Consider the following 27,180-nt stretch of genomic DNA (forward strand, 5'->3'; position numbering starts at 1 on the left):
GAAAGGTTGGCTTAACATTTGAAAGTCAATGGAATTCACCCTATTAACAGAATGAAAGATAAGACACAATCATTTCAATATATGCAGGAAAAGCATTAGAAAAAAATTCAACACCCATTTGTGATAAAAGGTCTTGGCAAACAAAGGGCATCAATGAGTCAACACCACACTTAATGGTAATAGACTGAATTTCTCCTGAGGTCAGGAACACGGCAAGTCTGCTAAACAATAACACAACAAAATAACTTGAAATGGATCAAGACCCAAATGTAAAACCTAAAGCTATAAAACTTGTAGGAAGAACAGGAGGATCTCTTTGTGACCTTGAGATAGTAAAGAATTTTTAGATAGAACACAAAAAGCACAAAACATAAAAGAAAATATGTGATAATTTAGACTTTGTCAAAATTAAAAACTTTTGCTTTTTGAACACCACCATTAAGAACTGAAAAGGCAAGCCACAAAAACTGGAAGAAAACATCTGTAACCCATTTATCAGATAAAGAACACTTTCAGAATATACAAAGAACTCTCAAAAGTCAATAACAACCCAAATGATAACATCACAGTCACGAGTTAAATGCAAATTGAAGTACAATGAGACATCAGTACACACGTTGCACTGACAAAAATTTAAGACTGACTATACCAAGTGTCGACAAGGACGTGGAGCAACTGGATCTTATATACACTGCTAGTCGGTTGTAAAAGGGCATAACCACTTTGGAAAAAAGTTTCTGAAAAAATTGAACGTACAGTTACCATATGACTCAGCCATTTGACTTCTACTTATTTACCCATGAGAAACGAATCAATATGTCCATCAAAAGACTTGAATACAATGCTCATAGTAGGTTTACTTGTAATAGTCAAAAATGCGGGGAAACCCCCAAGTATCCATGAACAGGTGACTGGATGGATAGACAAACTGTGGTATTTCCATGCAGCAGACTACTCGGCAATTCAAAGGGATGAATTATTGATCTATGAAACAACATGCGTGAATCTCAAACTCATCACCGTGAGTGAAATAAGCCAGGTGAAAAAAGAAAAGAATGGAGGAACATACTGTATAATTCTATTCATAAAAAATGCTAGATGATTCAAACTAATCTCACAGTGACAGAATGCAGATCAGTGGTTGCCTGGGGACAGGGGTGGAAGGATGGATGACAAAGGGCCCAGGGACGTTTTCTGAAATGGAAATTTCATTATGTTGACTGTGGTGATGATTTCGCGTGTGTGTATATAGGTGATCTAATTGTACATTTTAAATATGTGCAGTCTATTTAATTATATCTCAATAATGTTATAAAAGGAAAAATAAGGGAAGTGGGAAAAAAGTAACCGAACACAAAAAGGAATAGATTTATAAAACCAAATTAGTTTAAATTACATTCAAAATTTAAATTCCCTTCTATTTACTTAGCAAGCGTATTTTAACACAACGCTCAGAGCTGCTGGAGGGGCATCAAGAGGTGGTGCTGTCCTTTACGGAAGGTCACTCACTTTGCTGAACAGCACGGAATACTGATAAATTTAAGTCTACCATAAAAGCTGAGAATGAATTTCACAGCAGAAAAACAGACTCTATTAAAGTGTATATAACATAATACGCATCCAAGAATATAAAAGATATTAAGGTTAGTATGAGATCCTACTTCGGAGCTTAGGGCTGATATTCATTTATTATTTAATTGTTATTGTTGTTGCTGGTATTCCTTTAGCAAATAGTAGGCTTAAGAAAAATGTATTGTTGACAATCAAAACCGGGGATTTTGTGTGCAGTAATCTGTCTCTCATGAACTGAGAAAAGGTTGAATAAAACTATTCAATTTTAATGGCAGAACACTGAAAATCTGGAACACACAGTTTAAGGATTACTGCACGGACACATGGAATCCCCTTGGGAGGGTTAAAAATATTATTAGACTCAAATCAAGTGAATAAGACATTTATGACACCGCTAAACACAGTTATAAGGCAACACATCTACAACCAAATTGCTTATCATGATCAACCTGAACTATCCAGGTCTGATGTGGTTTTACTGGTGAAGAATTTTACTGCCTAATTGTAACGAGGCACCATAGGAATCTCATACGCTCATTAACGTGAGCCATCCTGAGTCAGGGGTCAGAAAACTCTTATGAGAAGGAATTAGAAGGCAAAGATGGGCACCAAACCACACCACAGGCCACTACCTCGCCATGATTCACTGTTTAAGTGCCATGTTTATCGTTTAAGAGAAACATCAAACAAACATGAGACGAACTCCACTGTCTTCCTGCGCTCCCAACAAAACCCCAGAATAACCACCACGGTGAGAGAAGAAGAAAAAAAAAGTTTTAACTGGTCCCCTGACTTGCAATATACATATATATTTTTAGAAATCTCAACAGAGATATCCTATCTACAAAGAAGCGCTCTAGAGCATCAGGACTTTGAAACCTCCGACAATGCGTAACTGTAACACACACCTTCATGAGAAACCACAGAGAGTGATTAACGGGTGTGGCTGGCTGACAGAGTGCCCAAATTCCAGGCTACAAACACTCTGGAACCCATCAAGCATTTGATATCCACTCTAATACGCTTTGTTAACTATTTTAATTTACTGAAAAAGCCTTTTGAAAGACTAAGTTAATAGCCATATAGACTTGTTATGATAAACTGTGGCCTTAAAAGAATGTTGATGCTGCTTATCAAGGATGAACTTTCCCACACAGAAGCATTGTTAGGCAGAAATCAGGGGCTCTGACCACTTTCTTTAAAAGCAACCTGGCATGTTTAATATGGCTTTCTGGATCATTTTAAAAGATCATATAGTTTGTTCATCCATTTCAGCACGAAAGAAATAGCATTTACCTAATTTAGCATCCCTTTAAAAAGTGTTTTTAAATTGAAATCATCATAGATTCACAATAAGTTGCAAAAATAGCACATAAAGGCCTCATGTAACCATCACTCAGCTTCTTCCAAGGGTAACACCTTCCATAACTATAGTACATATCAAAACCAGGAAATTAACTAAATCAACAATTAACTACCAAGTGTTTCTTTTTTATGTTTAAAAACCTGAAGTATAATACACAGAGACATTCCCATGTAAGCTTGATGAATTTTCACACATCAAATACACCCATGTAACCAGCACTCTGAAGAAGAAAATTGCCAGCACACAGAATCCCCCGCCAATCTACCTCCTCAAGATTTCTAACAGCACGTTATTAGCACTGCCTTTCCTGCATCTATAAAAAGGGAGTCATACGCACGTTCTCTTTTGCGTCTACCTCTTTTCGCTCAGCGTAATGTTTGTGGGAGTCATGTGTACTTTTGCACGCGGTAGCAGATTATCACTGCATTACAATATCCCTCTGTGTGACTATACCACCACTTGCTTATCCAGTCTACTACTGATGGGCACTGGGGTAGCTTCCAGTTCTGAGCTCTTCTGAGTACTGTTTCTATGCATATCTGAGTACATATTGTATGCGTTTCAGGGAGGAGTGTCCTAGGAGTGGAGCGGCTGGGTGACAGGGTATCGGGTTTGCTCAGCCTCAACAGATACTTAGTTTTCCAAAGTGGCTGAATTACTCTGCTTCCCGCCCCCAGCAATGTGCGAGAATTCCACTGCTCCAAGTCTTTTCCATTTACCCATTCTGGTGGATATCTGGTACATTTTTTGGAACAGAGAATTTAAACATCAAACAGAATACTGGTGGTATAATCAAAGCAATAATTTTTCTCCAGATAATCACGACTCTACCTACAAGTCTTTTACAAAGCAAAGCAATCTAAAATTCCAAAACTGCTCTTAAAATATCTTCTTAACTAATTAAATCATCCTCATTTGATGCTATGGCTGTATTTCTCACACATGTCTGACACAGTGAATCACCTGGGATACTTGCTGTAAGTACAGATTTTCAGGAATTTTGTCAGGTCTCCAGAAGGAGAATCTCTTTGGAAAGGCCTTGGAATCTTTTCATAAGAACCTCAAGAGACTCTTATTATCAGGCAAGTATGGAAAACACTGCGTTCTGGGGATCTTTTGACATTAACACCTGTTTAAAAAGGAAAATTACTCCTTTAGGGATTTCTCTGGAGAGTCTCAGCCCCAGAACATTTCTGGATGTTGTTAACTTCTGTAACAACTTCAGATGCAAACAGTATTTTAATAGTTGGATTAACTTGAGTCCAAAGTGCCCCTGAGTAATACCAAAACTATCATGGAGGGTTACATTTGATAGGCAGCCTTATTACTTTATCCTCTTCAAAAGAAATTAGTTTTTACTACTAACTGGGCTACAGTAAAGAGAATCTGGAGTTGGAAAGGGCTGTGCAGCATTATATGGTAGGGAGAACGTGAGATCTGGCTTCAAATCCAAGGGCAGCTATTGCCTATGGAACCTCTGAGTCAATCAAAGATCCTTTCACCTGTTTCCTCCTCTGTGACATGGAGATATTGCCCATCTTACACCACTGTTGGGAGGGCAAAATAAGACAAATAAGGGCAATGAAGACACAGTAGGAAATTCATAAATTTGTTTTTTTTCCCTTTGTAATCTGTTTTCCATCTTCTAGGTTTCTTCTGTAATTGCTCACCTGTAAGCTTAACAGTTGTTTTGTAAAATGTTCTAATGACTTGTATATTGCAATTCAGCTTTTGTGAGAGAAGTACATAATTAAAGTAGAAACAAAAAGCAACTGTTTAATTCCATATTTCCAGTTTCCTTTACTTTCATCTCTGTTGGTAGAAACCAGCAGCCCTATAACTTATGGCTGAAAATGATTACAAACGATAACTTGGAAAAATGCAGTAACAAGGCGTAACAAGGTAACAGAAAACTATAATTTTAAAATAAAGTTGAACTAGTCCAAAACTAGTGAACATTGCTAAGGGCATTATACAAATGACTTTTTTTTTAACATTACTAAAACCACTTAAAAAGCCAACATTTAATCTAGTCTTTTAGATGGTTCCCTAACATCAACCTATTAAGTAGTCAAATGGCATTTATTCTGGGTATCAAAATGCTTCCAGGATCACATTTCACTTGTAAGAACGCCAGTGAAAACCACTTTTGTAAAAATAGACCTAATTCTGTATATTGAAAAGAAGCCTACCACATTTGGGTTATATGGCCATGAAAAATTACTATATGCCAATTACTACAGTATGAAAAGTAATTAAGAAACGTTTATAAGAAGCCTCCTTCAGCTCTCTGCAGTTTGGCCCTTCTAATCTTAAAAGCTCATTGAGAACTCCGGAAATTGAAGAAACAAAATAAACTTCTACTGAGCAGAAAACTTGTGAGTAATAATTTGATGCCATACCTGTATTAAAATCCACCATAAAAAATGCGAGTAGGGAAGCTGAAAGCAACAAACACCTTGCCAATGATCTGTGTCATCTAGGGCAAACCCCTTAACTCCTGTGCCTCAGTTTCCTCCTCTGTAAAATGTGGACCGTCACTCCCTACTCCCCAGGGCTGTGGTGAGGTCTACATGTGAGGGCTGACAGCGGGGCTTTGCAGCACACATGCTGTGCATGTGCTGGGCCAGCAGTAGTAGCAGCAAACAGCACAGAACTTACGGGGCACCGTCACGCCGTAGTGCTGCGTGTCACTGATCAGCAGTTTTCGTTTCAGTTCATTCAAACCTACTCCTACAGGACCTGAAAAACAGGAAAACAGAAATTCATTCCTGAACAGAACACCATATAAACGTTGCTATGATCGACATGATCCGTAAGACAGACTGAAAACGCGTATCCAACTTCACATGCATCCCAAGTCAAGAGATTATCTCTAGTTAAGTTGTACGTAAGAAAAAACTGGGAGTTATTTGTTTGCTTTTCTACTTTTTTATTTCTTTATCTTTCCTGTCTTTTTATATTTCTCTTTTCTACTTTTTAAATTTAAATCGCCATCTTTCCATTAAAAAGATTAGAAATCTTTGTTTTAAATGAAACATATTCAAGAGTATCTGAGTACATGAACAGGTAGTGGTGTCCAGAAGAGCTTAAAAAATAGGTGCACCTAAAAAAACGGAATTACACAGTCTGGACAGGGATCATTTCAATTTTACACATTTTTAGATCCTAGTAAAAGAAAATCTTTGAACCTTGGTTCTGTTTTAGCTGCAAAAACCTAATCACGCATTTTAAACCTGCAAAACCATCAGTGCAACGTCAAGCTCCTCTGCAACACTGTTTATTCTCAGTTGGTCCTTAAGCCTTTGAAAACTTACATAGACCTTATGTATTTAAATCAGTGTGCACACACTAAACAACCCGTCGTGAACAAGGCATGTAGTAAATGCTGTGAAGATGAAAAGATAAGTGAAGTCCGCCTTCAGAGAAAGTAACTGGGTTGGGAGAGTCACACAAAATGATGAACAGACTGGGGCCAGAAAACGAAGAGTGGTTTCAAATATGAGTCCGAAATCAAGAGTTAGAAGGGCACAAGCCCCGGATGGCTAGCTTCTCACAGCTCTGCCGTCGAGGTCTATTTAGTGACAGTGTCACGCTTTGAGCAGAACACAAGCTGCAGGGCCAGACTGCCCTCCGTTAGATCTCCGTTACTCCCTCACCTGGGGACACTGATGCTGTGGCCTGAATGTCTGTGTCCCCCCAGATTCACATGTTGGAACCCTAACGCCAGTGTGATGCTGTTAGAAGCAAAGGTCTCTGGGGGGTTCTGAGGTCACGCGGGTGGAGCCCCCATAAACAGGCTTAGTGCTCTTATAGGAGATGTCACAGAGGCCCCTAGCGCCTGGCCATGTGAGGACACAAGGAGAGAAGAGAGCCCTCGCCCCTACTGCTGGCATCCTGATCTCCGACTTCCAGCCTCCAGAACTGTGAGAAATCAATGTCTGTCGTCTATAACCCACCTGGGCTGTGATATGTTGCTGTGTTGGCCTGAAAGGACTAAGACGCTGGACACGTTCTCGTCCTTGAGCCTTGGCTGGACTTCATCCTAATCCTAAAAGGAATTGTGCTCCCTTTCTTGGGAGGAATAAGGAAAACCCATGTCTGGTAACTAGCACAGCACCCAGGTAGTCAAGGGTTCATTCCCTTGCCTACTTACTCTTCCAGGCTTTGAAGAGAATAAGGTTTTGTGCTGGAGAATGAAGAGCATCCAGGAGGACAGAGCAGAGCAGGGTGGGGATCTGGGTGGGGGGGGGGGGGCGGGAGCAAGGCAAGAGGCAGGGGCGGGGCCGCGCCTTTCTCTGCTCCAGCGCTACTCCTGGGCCTCCACCTGTACACACTGACCTGCCCCCTGCTGGTCATCCACCACACCTTCCACCTTCCCACACACTGCTGCTGGGTACCAGTTCTCTGGGAACTGCCCCAGGACAGTGGTTCTCAAGGCTCTTTTTTAAAATGAATACTCTGGGGGCTTCCCTGGTGGCGCAGTGGTTGAGAACCTGCCTGCCAATGCAGGGGACACGGGTTCGAGCCCTGGTCTGGGAAGATCCCACATGCCACAGAGCAACTAAGCCCGTGAGCCACAACTACTGAGCCTGCGCGTCTGGAGCCTGTGCTCCGCAACAAGAGAGGCCGCGATAGTGAGAGGCCCGCGCACCGCGATGAAGAGAGGCCCCCGCTTGCCGCAGCTGGAGAAAGCCCTCGCACAGAAACGAAGACCCAACACAGCCATAAATAAATAAATAAATAATTTAAAAAAAATAAATAAATAAAATGAATACTCTGTAATATCCCAGTTTTATCCTGAAATGGCATTCACAGCTGATATAACTTGCTAGTGCATATACTTTCTCCCTCCAAATTAATATAACGCCCTAGCTGTAATATATGAAAGATAAAAAAGTAATTTACAATAAAACAATGTGTATTTCAATATGTAAATGCTCGGGCATGACTGGAGAAAATGAAGTCAGATGTTTGCACCTACTTATTCTAAATAAGTTTGGACTTCAGCGTAATAAAAAGCTCAGGAGCCATTCTGTACAAGAAAGTACAGGAGAATGAAAGGCCAAGGGTACAGGTAAACATCAGAATAAAGTCTAGCAACTAGATGGAAACCACGGATGGGTCTTACTGGAATATGATAAGGAAAGAAAGACAAAAACAGCCTTAATAAGGAAATAGGAATACAACACATCAAGGCTATCAAAGTGAAGAAAATAAAACTTTTACAAAGAACGTGCAGTGTATGTGCAAGTGCAGCGTAAAAACAATTCCCCTGAGATGGGACAGGTGAGTCATCTATCAGCCCCTCAGCATCTAGCATGACACTGGGAAGTCGTGTGGGACGCAGGACAGGTTTCTGTTCCATAGAAATGTCAGGTGTACATCCTGGGCGTCCTCAGCCATTTGCATAAAGAAAAGGTGCCCTCACAGAAGTCCATGATGCCCTGCGGTAGGCGGTCCTGCCCCGTCTGGGACCACTGCTCTCAGACCCGAGCGCTGGCTCTCGTCACCTCTGCACCCCAATCCTGCCGTCACCGGGGGCGACTTCAACACCCCTGCAGATAGCCTACTTCCTCTCTACTTCACTTCAACCACACACTAGGCAAACCCTGACTCTGCCTCACTAGGAGCTATTTCATCACTGCAATACTAAATTCAGGCTTCCCGGTGTGACCCCAATCGCTGGTCATTAGCCCTCTCACTCAGTTATTTCTCCTCCTATCAAAAGGACCTCTAGTGTTTTCTTTCTTTCTTTTTGTCTAACAGCCCTTCGTGTCTTCACTTCCTTGGGCCAGTATCTTGCTAATACCCTCAAAGCTCTTACGCGTTGGCCTTTATCACACTTGTCGCGGAAACTTCCAGCCCAAGGTCAATCTCATGGCTGCTCTCCACGTCTGCACCTGGCCTGAGAAAACCCGCACAACGGGAGCAGGTATGCACACACCGTGCTCCCCACAGAGCTCAGACCCCTGGGCTCTCCAGCAGTTACCCCGTTTTCCTGATTGTATTTCCCGGATCACCCCGTGGTCATCCCAACCCTCCAATCTCCTCTCTCCTCACACCTAGAACCTCCCCTCTAATCAAACAGTTGCCAAAGGCTGTCGGTTTTCCCTCCCGAAGATCCTCAGAGCTATGACGTGCCACCGCCCCTGCTGCCACACGAGCCCGGACGCCACACCTGTGCCCCGCTCCTGAGTCCGCCCCCGAGCCGCTCCCACACGTGCTCAGCAGCAACTTCACTGCGCCGTCGCCCAGCAGCCGGCAGCACCTTTCTGGGGACACCGACACATGCAATTCCTGAGTCCTCTCCACAGACAGACGCGTCTACACCCAGCCCCCAGCTGCAGCCTCCTCGCAGGGAGGTCTCCCCCTGCGCCTGCACCTCTCTCGCGCTCTGTTTCGAGCTCCTTCCCACCAGTACTTGAAATGCACCCTGTCTCCTACCTTAAAACGACCAGAATGACCAAGAAAACGAAGAAACACCGTCCTTAACCTTGCACTGCCCTCCTTACACCGTGCACCCGTGTCCCCAGCACCCCGGGCCAGGCTCCCGTCACTTCTCACCAGTACCTCCCACCCCTCCACTGGGAAGAGAACCCAGTGTCTGCCCAGATTGCACGCTGGGAGCCGCGCTTCTCTCCCTAACCTTCATCCTCGCCCCTCCCGCCTTGCACGGCACAGCCTGGCGGCGTGAGACCCCTGCGCCCTGCAATGCGGCGGAGTCTTCTCCGTGCTGCTGGGTCCTCGTCACGTGCCGCTCGCCTGCGCAAAAACACTGCTGTTCTTTCCTGGCTGATTCAGGCTTCGTCTCAGATGCGCCCCAGGGATTCTTCCCTGACGCTTTAAATGCGGGTCGGGCGCCGAGTGCTTGTGTCCCCTGCCCCTGCACGTCAGAGGGCCAATCACACTCCGTCATGATCGCCTGCATACGTGTCTTTACCCTCAAACAGACTTGAAAACAGCGATGTCATCTATCTGCTCACCAACTGTTTCCCTAGCTGGCAAACTGGAGGCACTCGTTAGGTTGTTTTATTTATTTAAGTTACGCCCAGTGACTATGCTGTTATGGAGGTAAAGCTATCTGCCGAATGAACCAAAGGCATGGGAGTTAAAGCAAGAAGCATCTGCACCTAGCATGTCTGGACGCGATGCTTAGAGAACGTGCTCAAAGTCATAACAGAAGTCGGTGGGGCTCACATGTGAACCTGGCTCCTTGATCTTCAGATACAGAGAAGTGGAAGAGAAGGGGATGACTTTGGCTCTGGAACAGTGAGTTTAAGGGACGGAAATCCGTCTGCCTAAACTCAGACAAGGACCGCGGTGTGCTTCACACACAGGCTGGGGTCTCCCTGTGAACGGAATCACATCAAGGTAAAGCGAGACTGCAAGATGGGGAGGCGGGGGGGGGGGAGTGATAAGCATTTACTGGTTGTCTCCAAAGCGCCAGGCACCATGCAGGGGCTCATGTGTCTTATCTACTCCGTAGGGACAAACAAGATTTGAGTAAGTGCTAAAACTCACTCTTTAAAATAAACAGAAAACAAACAAGAAAAACAAGGGGCTTTACAATGGTTTGCAGATGATGCAAACCCAATTATATATGCTCAAAATGAAGAAGCAAACAGAACACTACAACTTAAATAGCAGGTCCTGGCCCACCGTGCCCGCTCCCCACCAAGGCACCGAGGACCAAGGGGGGAGGTGAATTCACTGTCCCTTCAGTAGGTCTGGGCTCTGGAGTACTTCCCAGAGTGTGAGCTAATTTGCTGAGTGAAAGTCTAGCATTTTCTTCTTTCTTCTTCTACCCATGCCAGAAAACCACAGTGATTTATTTCAGCTCTGGAGGAAAAAAGTAGGTATGTTTGAATTAGTGGGGGAAAGTATGCTGTTACTCACGTGATGTCCTTAAACTTGGACTGTTTTCAATTTTAGCCCTTACATAAGCTAACTCTTCCCAGGGACCCTGCTTTACGGCACACCCATAGACCATGCCAAGAATGTGCAGTGGCAAATACTTTCATTTTAAAAATTTCCCCTAGGTTAGGTTATTTGAAGCCATCATCTTCAAGGTGGGATACTGTCACAAAAAGATTAAAGCAGGGACATAATTGTAATCATTCTCACTACAAAATTGCCTGGCAGACCACTTAACAGCATTTTCCCAGCCAGGCCCTTGGATCAATTCTGCCATCCACACAGGTGAAGTTATAGACTTTTTCCTCTTTTAGATCTTGACCTTAAGATCGCATCTTACATCCACACTCCTGTCCTGTGTCCTTTTTCCATGGTAGGGCCTAAGTTCACATTTTTAGTTGGCTGGCTTGTATTTAGACTACTTACACCGCAGTTGGTTTAGGGATGCACACTCAGGTTTATTCATACGTCTCTGTAACGGGACACATTCATCTCCTCTTCAATGTATAAATTTTTACCACAACTGGTGACACACATTTACACATAAGTATACAAATAAGTTTCTCTAGAGTTTGTTTCCAGCCGTGCTTGTTCATGCTGAAGGGAAGCAGAGAAGATAACCTAAATAGCACGTATTTAAATCACAGACAGCAGGCTTTGCAAAAGTAAGGACAATGATGACACAATGTGGTCTTTTTGTGCAGCAGGCTTGTGTTCCATGGTTTACATACACCGTGACTAATCCTCAAAACATCCCTGCAAGAGAGGTATAATTATCCTCGTTCTACAGATGAGAAAACCGAGACAATGAAAGGGTAAATTTCCCAAGATTGCACATTTGGAGTATGGCTTCACTGGTATTCAGAAGCCAGTATGCCTGCATTCCTTCCATTCGATCCATCATCTTACCGAAAGAATGCCGAGGACAGGACACGGGCTCAGGTAGCCGGTTGTTCAGCTGTTTGCGGCTGTGACCCACAACTTCGCAAAGTCTCTCACCCCATTCCAAGCCGTCCCACACTTTAAATAGCGATGAAAGTTATGCTTGTGGAATACAAGACTCAGGCTACAAAAAGTGGCAGAAGTTAAACCCGGTGAACTCAAAACTCATCCTGTGCAGAGCCTCTGAGAAATCTAAAATAAACCTAAGGAAGATGGCAAGCATCTCAGGCCTGGGCAACATGCACGGGGCATGTCTATTAGGATTCTTGATTCAGGACTAAGGAAACTCAAACGGAATGATGATATCAAAGGAAAGGCCAAAAAAGCACATTAAAAAATCATTTTGGAGTTCACTAATGTGGAATTCATGCAGTGCACTAAAGTGGATGGGCTTGCTAGCTTTAAAAATAAAAGAATGTTTCTATTCGAAGCAGAAATGTAACTAAGTATGTTTCTTTTTTTTTTTTAATTTCATAAGAATTTAGAAAATCACTTTGTGTGCAAATTCTGGAAAGAAAGAATAAAGCCATGAGCATCAATCTGCATTAGTTGAAATTCGTGTAAACAATACATCAAATGGATAATTAGAAAGGCACATTACTTTTAATTATTTGTGTGCATTTAATTAGTAACTCCTTCCTTACAGTAGGCAAATGTGTTGTGTGTGATTTTATATAAAGGCTCAATCATTTCAGCCACAGAAATACAGCCCATTTGGGGGTTAATAAAATGATGCTAGAAAGTTTCTATTTAAAGCTTTACATTAAGGCAAATATTCCCATTGACTAAATGTAAAAATGCCTTTATTTTTATCTTACAGAGATTTTGGAGGGTGTGGAGAAGGACGACGCTGAGCTCACCTGCCCCTACGGGCACCACAAAATTAACAAGTATTTACAGAGCAACTATCAATGAGAACAACCTGAAGACCAGCAGAAAAGATCTTATACAGCTAAAGATATAAAGAAGGAACCACCATGAGATGGGTAGGAGGTGTGGAGGCAAGGTATAGTCAAGACCCATACCCCACAAACAGGAGGAAAATTACAATTGCAGAGGTTCTCCCCAAGGATTGAGAGATCCAGGTCCCACAATGGGCTCCCCAGCCTGGGGGTCGTGCACCGAGAAGATGAGCCCCCAGAACTTCTGGCTTTACAGACCAGTGGGACTTGCTTTCAGGAGAGCCAGGGGGCCATGGGAAATAGGGACTCCACCCTTTCTTTTTTTAAAAAAATTATTTATTTATTTATTTATTTATTTATTTAATTTCTGCGGAGGTGGGTCTCTGTTGCTGTGCATGGGTCTTCTCCAGTTGTGGTGAGCAGGGGCCACTCCTCACTGCAGTGCGGCCTCCCACTGTGGTGGCCTCTCCTGTTGGGGAGCATGGGCTCCAGGCGTGTGGGCCTCAGTAGCCGTGGCTCGCGGGCTCTAGAGCTCAGGCTCAGTAGTTGTGGCTCGTGGGCTCAGTAGTTGTGGCTCGTGGGCTCTAGAGTGCAGGCTCAGTAGCTGTGGCTTGCAGGCTCTAGAGCACAGGTTCAGCAGTTGTGGTGCACAGGCTCTAGAGCGCGGACTCAGTAGTTGTGGCTCGCAGGCTCTAGAGCGCAGGCTCAGTAGTTGTGACACACGGGCTTAGCTGCTCTACGGCATGTGGGATCTTCCCAGACCAGGGTTCGAACCTGTGTCCCCTGCACTGGCAGGTGGATTCTCAACAACTGTGCCACCAGGGAAGCCTGAGACTCCACTCTTACAGGGCAAATACAAAATCTCCTGCACTCCAAATCCCAGCACAGAGGCAGTAATTTGAAAGGAGCCTGGATGAGACCCTCTTGCTGGTCTTAGAGAGCCTCCTGGAGAGGCAGGAGACAGTTGGCACACCCCTGGGGACAGAGATGCAGGCAGAAGCCACTGGGGGAGCTCACTCTACCACAGTGACATGCGTGCTGCAAGTGCCGTTTTGGAGTCCTTCCTCCTGCCTGTTAGCACCAAGCACTGACCTGCCCAGCGGCGGGCCGGCACCAGCCATGCTGGGACCTAGCGCCGCACAACAGTGGGCTGACAGCCACCTCATGAGGCAGGGCCGGGCCGCCCACTGGACTGGGGGTCAGCCCCACCTACCAGCGTGCCCACAGGAGTCAGCCCCACCACGACAGAAGAGCCCCCACAGCACACACAGAGGCACCCCTAGAGCGTGCAGCTCTGGTGACCAGAGGAGGGTGCTGTGGGGTCCCACTGGAGTCTCCTACAAACAAACAGTAAAAGCAGTAGATCAACCTCTTATAAAGTCAGTAGGAAGATTAAAGAACAAAGTAGTAAGACCATCTTTATCCACAATAAGTAGTTAGGGGATACACAAAAAGATGTAAAATATGCTGTCAAAAACATTAAACATGGGAGGAGGTGGAGTAAAAATGCAGAGTTGTTATAATGCATTAGAACTTAAGATCATCAAGTTAAAATAATCATGCATATATATAGGTGGTTACATATGAACCTCATTATAACCATAAATCAAAAATCTATAATAGATACATACACACAAAATAGAGAGAAATCCAAACATAACAGTAAAGATAGTCATCAAATCAAAAGGGAAGAGAACAAAGGTAAAGAAAGGAAGAAAAAAGAATTACAAAAACAACCAGAAAACAATTCACAAAATGGTAATAAGTACATACTTATCAATCAAAAGACATACAGTATTACTGGATAAAAAAACAAGACCCATATATATGCTGCCTACCGGATACTCACTTCATATCTAAAGACACACACAGACTGACAGTGAGGGGGTGGAAAAATATATTGCAAATGCAAACAGAAATAAAGTTGGGGTAGCAATACCTATATGAGACAAAACAGACTTTAAAACAAGCACTGCAACAAGAAACAAAGAAGGATATTACATGATAAAGGGATCAATTCAGCAAGAAGATATAACAATTGTAAATATATATGCACCCAACATAATAGCACCTAAATATATAAAGCAAATATTAACATACATAGGGGAGAAACTGACAGTAACTGAATAACAGTAAGGGACTTTAACACCCCTTAACATTAATGGACAGATTATCTGGACAGAAAATCAATAAAGAAACCGTGGCCTTAAATGACATGTAAGATCCAATGGTTTAATAGATATATAGAGGACATTCCATCCACAAAGCAGCAGAACATTCCTTTCAAGTGCACATGGAACATTCTCCAGGATAGATCAGATGCTAGGCCACAAAACAACTCTCAATAAATGTAAAAAGACTGAAATTATGTCAAGTATCTTTTCCAACCACTAGACTAGAAATCAACTACAAGAAAAAACTTTTATTTGCCACTTTTATTCAACATAGTATTGGAAGTCCTAGTCACAGAAATCAGACAAGAAAAAGAAATAAAAGGAATCCAAACTGGAAAGGAAGAATAAAACTGTCACTGTTTGCAGATGACATGATACTATACATAGAAAATCCTAAAGACACCAACAAAAAACTACTAGAATTCATCAATAAATTCAGTAAAGTTGCAGGATATAAAATTAATATACAGAAATCCGTTGCATTTCTATACACTAATGACAAACTATCAGAAAGAGAAATTAAGAAAACAATCCTGTTTACCATCACATCAAAAGAATAAAATACCTAGGAATAAACCTACCTAAGGAGGTAAAAGACCTGTTCTTAGAGAACTATAAGTCACTGATGAAAGAAATTGAAGATGACACGAACAGGTGTAAAGATAAACTGTGTTCATGGACTGGAAAAGTTAATATTGTTCAAATGACCATAATACTCAAGGAAATTACAGATTCAGTGCAATCCCTATTAAAATACCAATGGCATTTTTCACAGAACTAGAATAAATAATTCTAAAATTTGTATGGAGGGACTTCCCTGGTGGTGCAGTGGTTAAGAATCCACCTGCCAATGCAGGGGACACGGGTTTGAGCCCTGGTCCGGGAAGATCCCACATGCCGTGGAGCAACTAAGCCCGTGCGCCACAACTACTGAGCCTGCGCTCTAGAGCCCGTGAGCCGCAACTACTGAGCCTGCATGCCGCAACTACTGAAGCCCACGTGCCTAGAGCCTGTGCTCCACAACAAGAGAAGCCACACAATGAGAAGCCCACACACCGCAATGAAGAGCAGCCCCCGCTCGCCATAACTAGAGAAAGCCCACGTGCAGCAACAAAGACCCAATGCAGCAAAAAAATTAATTAAAAAAAAAAAGAAAAAAATTCATATGGAAACACAGAAGACCTCAAATAGCCAAAACAATCTTGAGAAAGGAGAACAAAGCTGGAGGTATTATGCTTCCTGATTTTAAACTATACTACAGACCTATGGTAATCTAAACAGAATGGTACTGGCACAAAAACAGACATATACATCAGTGGAACAGAACAGATTTTTCTTCCAAAGAAGACATACAGATGGCCAACAAACACATGAAAGGATGCTCAACATCACTAATCATCAGGGAAATGCAAATCAAACCCACAATGAGATACTACGTCACACCTGTCAGAATGGCCATCATCAAAAAGAGCACAAATAACAGCTGTTGGCAAGGATGTGGTGCACCACTGGTGGGATGTGAACTGGTGCAGCTGCTGCAGAAAACAGCATGGAGGGTCCTTAAAAAACTAAAAATAGGGGCTTCCCGGGTGGCGCAATGGTTGAGAGTCTGCCTGCCAGTGCAGGGGACACGGGTTCGGGCCCTGGTCTGGGAGGATCCCACATGCTGCAGAGCGGCTGGGCCCGTGGGCCACGACTGCTGAGCCTGCGCGTCTGGAGCCTGTGCTCCACAGCAGGAGAGGCCGCGATGGTGAGAGGCCCGCGCGCCGCGATGAAGAGTGGCCCCCACTTGCCACAACTGGAGAAGGCCCTCGCACAGAAACGAAGACCCAACACAGCCAAAATAAATAAATTAATTAATTATAAAAAAAAAAACAGGAAGGAGAAAAAATGGGTAAGATCTCAAAAAAAAATTAAAAAAAAAAAAAAACAAAAAAACTAAAAATAGAACTACCATACGACCCAGCAATCCCACTTCTGGATAGTTTTCCAAAGAAAACAAAAATATTAATTCAAGAAGATATATGCACCCCTGTGTTCACTGCAGCCTTATTTCCAATACCCAAGATATGGAAGCAACCTGTGTCCACTGATAGATGAACGGATAAAGAAGGTGTGGTCCATACATACAATGGAGTATTACTCAGCCATAAGAAAGAATGAAGCCTTACCATTTGCTACAACAATGATGGACCTAGAGAGTTAAATGCTAAAGTGAAATAAGTCAGATGGAGAAAAACATATACCATATTATTTAACCTATATGTGGAATCTAAAAATCAAAACGAATGAACAGAAACAGACTCAAAGATACAGAGGACAAACTGGTGGTTGCCAGAAGGAAGGGGGCCAGTCGGATAAGTGAAATAGGTGAGGGAGATTAAGAGGTACAAAATTCCAGTTATAAAATAGATTAAGTCAAGGGGATGTAATGTATAGCATAGGGAATATAGTCAATAATATTGTAACAACTTTGCATGGTGACGGATGGTAACTGGACTTATCTTGGTGATCATTTTGAAATGAAAAATATGGAATCAAAAAATTAATTTATAATTTTTTAAAAGATTTGAAAAAAAATCTTTATGTAAATTCTCAGTCTTTATGTAGGAGAATTAAGACATATGCCAACTTTGACCCAAATGACCCCAAAGTCTGTTGAAATTATTGACTCATTATCTATGAAATTATGAGAGGTTGAGGTTTTTTCCGTTGTTCTCTTTTCAGATTTTTTTCTTTTTATTCCATGAATATTTTTAGGGATTTATGATTTGTTTGTGTGTAGAAAATAAGAAATAAGTTTGTATTAGAATGCTAGCACAATATCCTTTCAAAATTAATTCATAGTTAGTTGAGCATAAAAGTTTTTCATTCTGTAAACATGGCCCCCCAAAAGATCTACTTTCTGAATCTGAAATCGACATGTATAATTAAAAATTTTTAAAGGCTAAATGAGTGAAGAAAGCATTGAGGCAGTAAAACCAGTGCCTACAATAGCACTTTGAAACTGTAAGAACACCAAAAGAATGCTTTAAAATATTGGTATGATATTCTTACTCTAAAAAAAAAAAAATGGCCCAGCTCTATGACATTGTACTTTGAATCTTCAACCATCTACTTATTTATGTGTTAGCACAGATCCTGAGTCACTGAATAATTATTTACTAGAACAATAATATATTACTATTGTGAAAATAATATATGAAACGTGGTATTTTTTTTCCAAATGACACTCATGTAGTCCTACAAAGAATTAACATAAAGTAATTTCTAATTTCTAAATATCCAGCACAGAATTTAACTGTAGTTTTTCTTAAGGCTGATGAGCATCAAATTGAATTTAATAATGTAAATAAGGATGGGTGGTACCTTACACATAAAAGGTCAATATGCTAAAAATTATAGTATTAATTTGTTAGGAAACAAACTTCTCAGAAAGAGACACAGGATAGGTGGAGATTAGCCCAATTAGTTTTAACATACTATATATTCATGTAACAGACATAGTATATTAATAATAAAATCGATGTTTATTTATGTCTAATATTAAATTATATATTGGAAAGAAATCTGTTGCTCTGACCAAGTACTATTCACTTTTGCTATTGATCTTTGAACATGTTGGCACAAACATAAAGATGGTATATTATGTGCAAAGCTACTGACACAGATGCAGCTTTTACTACGTTTACCTCCAGTGTACCCGCACTACTTAACATGACAATTCTTCCACATTTTCCCCCAGACATTTTATGCTATTGGCCAGACTTGTTACTCTTACTATCCAGTGAAAAATATCAGAATTACTGGAGACTGCAATAAATATCCAAACTGCTTTTGTGACCTAAAAAAAACACACTTACTCATTTGATTTATTGCAAAACAAATCAAATGAAATCTCTAGGTATCCCTTAGATCAGACACATGTTATAAAAAGTCTACTTATCATATTGCAGCACTATATACTATATTTGCTGCTCTAGGCATAAAATAAAAACAATCATGCTATTATATTTGACTCACAATCTTATAATGATTGCATTAGTGTGTGGCTGGATTTTTGTGTTGGAGAGTGACAAATCTGTTTATAAAACCCTGGGAATCAAACTACATAGAAAACACAGCAACTTCGCAGTTCATAACAAACCTTGTTAGAGATTCTGATTTTCTTTCCTCTGTTGCTTTCATAATAGAAGAAAAATGCAATTAACGAAGCATCAGTTTTTATGCTGATGTCAGAAGAAGGAGGAGGAGGAGAAGGAGAAGAAAAGGAGGAGAAGAGGAAAGAAAAGAAAAAGGAAGTAGGAGGCTTGTTGAAACAGCATTATTTTTTCCAAAGCAGCTATTTACACCAGACTTCGACTTAAGTACCTGTCTCACCTCTAACTCAGGGCTATGACAAGAGTGCAGTAAAATTAAAAGGCAACATAAAACCATCCTTGGGTCTTCCTTAGCTAAGCAGAAGAGAGATGGACAATTCCCTTATCCATTCCTTTCCAGTTTGTTCAAAACTTTTTCAATGAGGCTCCCATGATCTCTATTCAAAATGGCCAATGCCCAAGTCCCCTGATTCTGCTCTGCTTTTACTTTCTTCTACACCATTTATCACCCTCTAAGTACAATACAATTGACTTTACTATTTATTACTAATTTATTATGAGTATGTTTTCTGTCTATATGTCCTTTCATTAGAATGTAAACACCCCAAGGGAAAAAATGTTTGTGTTCTTCAGTGATGAATTCACCCGTCTAGAACAGTACCTGGCACAGTCCGTGCCCCAAACGAACATAACTGTGATTTATGCCCAGGAAGTCAGCCAGAGTGTAAACATTTAAGACAGACCAACAGCCAACTGTGATTGTAATAAAGATCATATTTATCTCTTATATACAAGGATTATCATTTTAAATCTATCACACACTCATAGATTCAATGATAACTTTTAGGTTTATAGTTGTCTCTCTAAAATCCTGCAGAGCAGACTCTAATTCCCACAAACCTTCAATCAACGTTCAACAAAAGCTATGGGAATCCTAATAAACATATTAACATTTACATTTGGTCATGATTGGTTACTTTTCTTTCTGCTTTATGTAGGAGACATTTTGCTCTGACAGTTTTACGGGAAAATGGCGACAGTTTTACAAATGCTGATTTATTCAAACTACTTCCACAAGGCAGTCTTTAGGCAACATACCAGAGTCAGCACAAAGGAGGCAGAATAGGGCTTCACGCTAGAACGTGGAAGGTGAAACATACAGAAAGATTTATTGTCAGTTTCCTCTTATGTCTCATAACCAGACAGAACAAGTCACAGATTGTCTGACCATCCACAAGATAAGCCTTGCTCTTTACTGCCTTAAGCTGTGAAGGGTTTTAGTAGCCGCCCCGCAAACACACACACATTATTTGGTTTTATTACTTTACTTTTTAAAAAGTCAGGTTTCGCCAAAGATAAAACTTATGTAGAAAAATGCACTAAATGCTTGTCATTTGGTTTTAACATACTTTTTGGAAAATACTTTTAAATGCAGAAGGAAATATAACAGAAACCATCACTGAGATGTTTTAGTTGCTAAAATGTGGCTTGGAATAGCATCTTTTCAAAATGAAGAGAAAATTAAATACTTCCGATCAAGGCTCAAAGTCCTCCCCTGTCATATTTTTGCCATGCTAACAACTTGGATAATTTTAACTTCTTGAACATTAAGTCTGAGAATTAAAGTCATGCAATATTATGGTAAAAATGTAGAGATAATAATTCTCGGTAGCTCCTTAACGATATTTATCTAACAGTTTCAGGGCAAATACCGTTATTCCTGATGGCTTTGTGAACACTGAGAGAAAACAAATGAGGCTGGGGACCACAATGCTTATACTCCTTCCATCTTCTGTACACATTACAGGATCCAAGAACTATTTTTTAAATATATAATTTTTACAATCAAGAAAAGTAGACAGTTAATGCAGGAACAATCAGAATTTCCAAAACTGGAGTCCACTGCTTGACTACCTCTTTTAGATGATAAACTGCTAAATAATCTAATTTATTAAGCATTTTGAACACTGAGCTTCAAAATCAGCAGAGGCCTATTCATGTTTGAACACTTCATGTTTATCTTGTTAGTATTTTTAGCTAATATATAAGAGCTACATTTTATTAAAACTTTAGTAGGGCCAGGAATTGGCCTAAACCCTTTGCAAATATTTCATTTAGCTCTCAAACAAACCTAGAAAGCAGGTGATCGTATTATTTTCATTTTTTAAATGAAGAAACTGAAGCCAGAGAAAATCTGAAATGTGCAGGTGCACCAGCTACTGAAGTGCAGAGCTGGATGGGGACTCAGCCCATCCTGCCCCAGAAGCCTGTTTCTTACCATCCACGCTACCCTGCACTGTATCACGGGATCTAGTAGATGGAGATTTCTCGAGACGATAAACTCTAAACTTCTGATACCTCAAATTGTGCCATACGGGACAAGCAGGAAGGCTTTCTGAGTGGTGACCACATAGAAGAAAATGAATAACGGGGAATTCTTTAGAAGGCCAGTCTACAGAAGGCCACGGTGCAGGCAGAAGACACATCCTCAGGTTCAGTCAGTGACACCAGCTTAATGCAATTTCCAGGCCTCCATCTGTGCAGGCATTCCTGATTCTGAAAAGTTTATAAACCCTGCCTTTAGTAGAAACAGGATAAGAAGTTTGTGTGAATTTAATATTTTTACGTGATTTTCTTTCTCTATTTTTCATGTAGAGATACAGGATCTACTATTTGCCTGGGTATAATATGTACTCTAACATCACAAAAAAATAAGACCAATATTCTTCATTAAGTCTGTTCTGTTGTAATACAATAGTAAAAAGTTCTGCATTATTAAAAATTACCTTTTACCAGCACTTGCTCCAAAAAAGGGAAATAAAGTGTTAAGAGCTAAAGAGTTTCAAATAAACTTATTTTTCTAACAGGAATTTCAGAATAAAGGCTAAAAAATAATAAATCAGTTGCTCTAAACAGATAGACCAAACCTAAAATATTCCAAATCCAGAACAGCAGATTAAGAAAAATCAGAAGTTTTAAAACCATCATTATAACACATGCATGCAAAAGCACAAAATGGAAGTGTGATGCAAAGAAAAGTAGAAAATCAAAATAAATTGCAGCCAGTTGGCAACGACCAACAAAGAACGTAACGGCAACTGAACCCAACCAAAGAGAGCAATGGGCTTCCCCAGGGTGCACAGCGCTGGCACCTCCGTATAACCAGGAACAGCAGGCAAAAAGCAAAATGCAGACTCTCTGGCCTCGCCCCAGGGTATGAGCTCAGAACCTGCATATGAACAAGATCCCCAGGCGAGTCAAATGCCTTTTAAAGTTTGGGAAGTGCCGGAGCAGGGGCTGCAGGCTACCCCGCTGGGGTAGCGGGCGCATCTGTCTCCACCATCACAACACGGCTGGGGGCTACGGCTGAAGCCTGGACACAGAGGAGACGGTAAAAGCAAGCCCGGAGCTCTTCTATGGTGGCCGGGAGAGCTACCCAGGTGGGCTGCCGAACATGTGAAGAGATGGAACAGGGAAAGAGCAGGCAAATCTGCTAGGATACTTCAGGGAAGAGCTGGCCAATGTGAGGAGCAGGAAAGCAGACCAGTAAGGTAAGTGGCCCAGTGATGCTGTGTGCAACACGGGGCCCTTCGTGGATGGCGCAGGGAGGGAAGGCAGGGCTGGCCCGACCCCGAGGCCCCGGGTGGAAACGTGACTCCTGCACGAGAGACGCTCTCGGTAGACTCAGATCTAAACTTCCACAAAACATGGAGCTATGTGTCAGGAAAATGAATGGATGGGCCTTAAATCAAAGAATAAAAGAGAAAAGTAGGATATTTGGAACCGGCAAACAGTGTCAGCACAGCCCTGATTTTACAGATTAGAAGCAATATTCCACAGTGAGATAAGGAACAAGGCTCTGGTCTTGAACTGTCTGGGTCTGAATTGGCTCCATAGCTTAGTAGCTGGATCTTGGGCAAGTAACCTCTCTCCTCTTTGTGCTTGAGTTTCTTCTGTAAAATGGGGATATGAAAAGTATTTACCTCATAGTCATGGTAGGGGCTGAATGAAATAATATAAGCACAGAACTGAGCACAGCGCCTGGCACTCAATACATATTGGCTACTGTTATTACACAGGGCGCTCGATACATAATGGCTACTGTTATTACGCAGGGCACTCGATATGTGTTGGCTACTGTTATTACACAGGGCACTCAATACATAATGGCTACTGTTATTACGCAGGGCGCTCGATACGTGTTGGCTACTGTTATTACGCAGGGCGCTCGATACATAATGGCTACTGTTATTACGCAGGGCACTCGATACGTGTTGGCTACTGTTATTACGCAGGGCGCTTGATACATAATGGCTACTGTTATTACGCAGGGCACTCGATGCATAATGGCTACTGTTATTACGCAGGGCGCTCGATATGTGTCAGCTACTGTTATTACGCAGGGCGCTCGATACATAATGGCTACTGTTATTACGCAGGGCACTCGATATGTGTTGGCTACTGTTATTACACAGGGCGCTCGATACATAATGGCTACTGTTATTACACAGGGCACTCGATACGTGTTGGCTACTGTTATTACACAGGGCACTCAATACATAATGGCTACTGTTATTACGCAGGGCACTCGATACGTGTTGGCTACTGTTATTACGCAGGGCGCTCGATACATAATGGCTACTGTTATTACGCAGGGCGCTCGATACGTGTTGGCTACTGTTATTACGCAGGGCGCTCGATACGTGTTGGCTACTGTTATTACGCAGGGCGCTTGATACGTGTTGGCTACTGTTATTACGCAGGGCGCTCGATACCTATTAGCTACTGTTATTACGCAGGGCAGAGGAAGGTCAGGGCCCACTTAAGAAACAAGTTAAAATTGAAAAACAGTTGGGACACTTTGAACGCAGTTGGGAACAGCAGAGAGTAATAAAACGTTATAGTTAGATCTTAATAAATAATAGAGAAATCTAAGTCATAAAAAAGGATATTTTGCTTGTTGTTGAAGTAATACAATTATTCACTCAATAATTATTCACTCAATAACACCCGGAAAACTCCAAAGAGTAAGGAAATGCTAGGGGGGGAGAAGCACATAGCACAGGAAATAAGAATCTTCACTGACTGTACCACTTTGAAGCATCAACATTCAGCATCTCCAGTGTAGGAGTTGCTTGAGGGTAACGCTCCTTTGGGGAGATAAAAGGGAAATTTCCCCTGAAAATCAGGCCTCAGAAACCTAAGGAATTCCAAGAAGGAGACAGTGAAAGAGCAGTTCCTGCAGTCTGAGTGATGTCACACACTAAACAACTAAAATTAAAATTAAGAAAGCTCTAGGATCCTGCTGGGAATGTAAGTATACAGTGACAAGAGCAAGCAGTGTGCTTGTTTGAAAACTAAGGCACCTGGCCCACAAGACAGAGTCCACATTCAATTCAGAGACAGGTGCCAGGAACCTGAAGATCAAGAGGCAAAGGGGATTCAGGGCAAGATAAGTGCCTACAATTAAACTAACCTCTTCATTAAAGATCTCACCCAGATATGTTTTAGTTCAATGATCGTGGATCTAGACAATCAATACTCATGTAAAGCAGAAGCCAAAACGCTGCGGATCACGCTGTGATTTTGGGCTCACAGTGGAATGTTGTGATACCTATTTCTGGGACCATTAATTTACCTTAAAAAGTAGTTGGGATGAGGCTGTGTTTTTCTTCTGTCCTGATGACCCTTTGAAACTGTGAGCAGGAGACACGAAAGTTAGGGCTGTGTTACCCCATTCTGAGGAGGCTGATTGCGGAGTGCCAGTCTGCACAGCTGTATACGCTGGGAGTTCTAGCTCCACTCCAGCAGGGTAAGCTCAATACAGCCTACCTGGCCTGCCGATTACAACTAAAACCTCTGGATGGCACACAAAAAGCAACAATCTGGGGCTCTGGAAAAGCAAACAAAAGCAGGCAGAGAGTAAAAGGAAGTCAGGTCTGGAGAGGTGACCCCCAAGGGGGTGAAGTTTCCCATTTTATTTTTTTGTATCTCTTCTTGGGCTTTGCCCAGAGGGTGAGTCTCTCTCAGAGCTGAACCGTGGAGCAGGGGGCCGCACAGCTAAGACCCCACAAAGATGTGGGTTTACCCCGAAGCTGTGCACGAGTGAGATGAACCCAAAGCAGCATCACAGAGGCTTGCAAAAATGAACTAAGATTCACACCAATGCCTCTGACTACCCCAAGCGTCACACGCATGGCCCAGACCCAAAGCAGCAGAGCAAAGACTTGAAAACTGAACTGAGGCACGTGGAGGGAGCCTAGCCAGGCTGACAGCCTGCTAAAAAACTCAGCTTATCTTCCAGTGGAATATAATAAGACCCAAAGTCTGTATGAAATAATGTTCAAAACGTCCAGGGTACAGAACAAATGATTCAACATACAAAGAACAAGGTAAAGGTGACGAATTTTCAAGGAAAAACACAACACAACACATGCTGACCCCAAGATGACCCTGATGTTAGAATTTTCCAAGACAAGAAAGCAGCTAAGCTTCACGAGGTGAAAGTAAACACACTTGAAATGAATGGAAAAATGAAATTCGTACTAGATAAACAAAAACTATGAAAAAGAACTGGTAATTTCCCAATTGAAGAACATACAATACCTGAAAGAAAAAAAAATCTGCTCAGTGGGCTAAACAGCAAAACAGAGATGTTGAGGGAAAAAGTCAGAGACCTTGAAGATAAACCAATACAAATCATCAAATATGAGAAACAGAGAAACACTTGGAAAAACTTGTGAGACAACAGTAAAGGGACTAACATATGTGCTATTGGAGCCCCAGAAGTAGAGGGGAAAGAGGCTGGAGCAAAAAAGTCTTTGAAAAACAATGGCCAAAAATTTCTAAAATTTGGTGAATGTCATAAATTTTCAGATTTGAGAAGTCCAGGAAATCCAGACAGGTTAAACTCAAAATAAAAGATACATCATAATCCAACAGCTAAAAAGCAGAGATAAGGAAAAAACTTGAAAACAACTAGAGAATAATTACACATTAGAGATAAAGCCAAAAAGTCATCAAATTTATTAAAATCAAATAAGAAAAAATAGTCACATAACCCAAAAGAAGGCAGAAATGGGAACAAAGAAAAATTTTAAAAAATACAAATTGCCAAATAGAAAACAAATAATAAAACAGTAGACTTAAATCCAACCATTATTTAATATATATATAAACATGTATGTTAAAGTTTAAACATATCAATTAAAGACACTGCTTGTGAGATTGGGTAACTAAACTGAGACCCAATACTATGCAGTCTGGAAAAAAAAAAAACTTCAAAAAATAAACATATAGATGGGTTAAAGTAAAAAGACAGAAAGTGACGTACCAGGCAAACAATAAGCAAAAGAAAGCTTGAGTGGCTACGTTATATATCATACAAAGTAGACTTCAGAACAGTGAATATTACCTGGGGTAAAAAAGAGTATTACATAATAAGAGTGAATTCATTAAGAAAACATAATACTCCTAAATGTGTATCTACCTAGCAACGGAGCTTCTAAATCTATTAAACAAAAGTGGACTGATGTAAAAAGAGAAACAGACACAGCTACAGTTACAGAGAATTTAATTCTTTTCCCAACAATTAACAGAACAAATGGACAAATAATTAGTAAGAATATATAGAAGACCTGAATAACATTATCAACCAAGTTGACTTAAATAATATGTATAAAACACTCTATTCAACAACAACAGAACACATTCTTTTTAAATACTCACAGAACATTCAACAACACAGACCATATTCTGGGCCAGAAAAAAAAAAAAATTCTGACAAACTTAATTGAAATCATACAAAGCACATTCTCTGACTATAATGAAATTAAACAAGAAATCAATAACCAAAAGATATCTGGATAATTCCCAAGTGTTTTGAAATTAAATAACATGTTTGTAAACAACTCACTGGTCAAAGAAGTTACAAAGGAATTTAGAAAATATTCTGATCTGAATAATATGTTATAAAAACACAAGAGATCAGAATTCGTAGGATGCAGTGCTTAGAGGGAAATTTAAATTTAAATTTATGCACAATTAATTATGCTCAATGATCTAAAATTCAACTTGATAAAACTAGAAAAATTTGATAAAACTAGAAAAAGAGAAAATTAAATAAATCCAAAGTAGGCAGAGAAAGGAAATAATAATAAAGAGCAGAAATCAATGAAATTGTGAAAAGTTTTTTAAATTTTAAATGT

At 41.1% G+C, this 27,180-nt stretch overlaps 1 protein-coding gene across 2 annotated transcripts in view; it reads right to left on the reverse strand.

Annotated features, from left to right (window-relative positions):
• Positions 1-27,180, reverse strand: part of MPP7 (membrane palmitoylated protein 7) — a 262,627-nt gene that overhangs the window by 16,198 nt on the left and 219,249 nt on the right. For both annotated transcript variants that reach the window (XM_036841370.1, XM_036841369.1), the window contains one exon: positions 5,600-5,680. In XM_036841370.1, coding sequence (XP_036697265.1) covers positions 5,600-5,680 — 81 coding nt within the window. The remainder of the gene's footprint in view (positions 1-5,599; positions 5,681-27,180) is intronic.

Source organism: Balaenoptera musculus, chromosome 2 (assembly GCF_009873245.2).
Source record: "Balaenoptera musculus isolate JJ_BM4_2016_0621 chromosome 2, mBalMus1.pri.v3, whole genome shotgun sequence".
Lineage (NCBI taxonomy): Eukaryota > Metazoa > Chordata > Mammalia > Artiodactyla > Balaenopteridae > Balaenoptera > Balaenoptera musculus.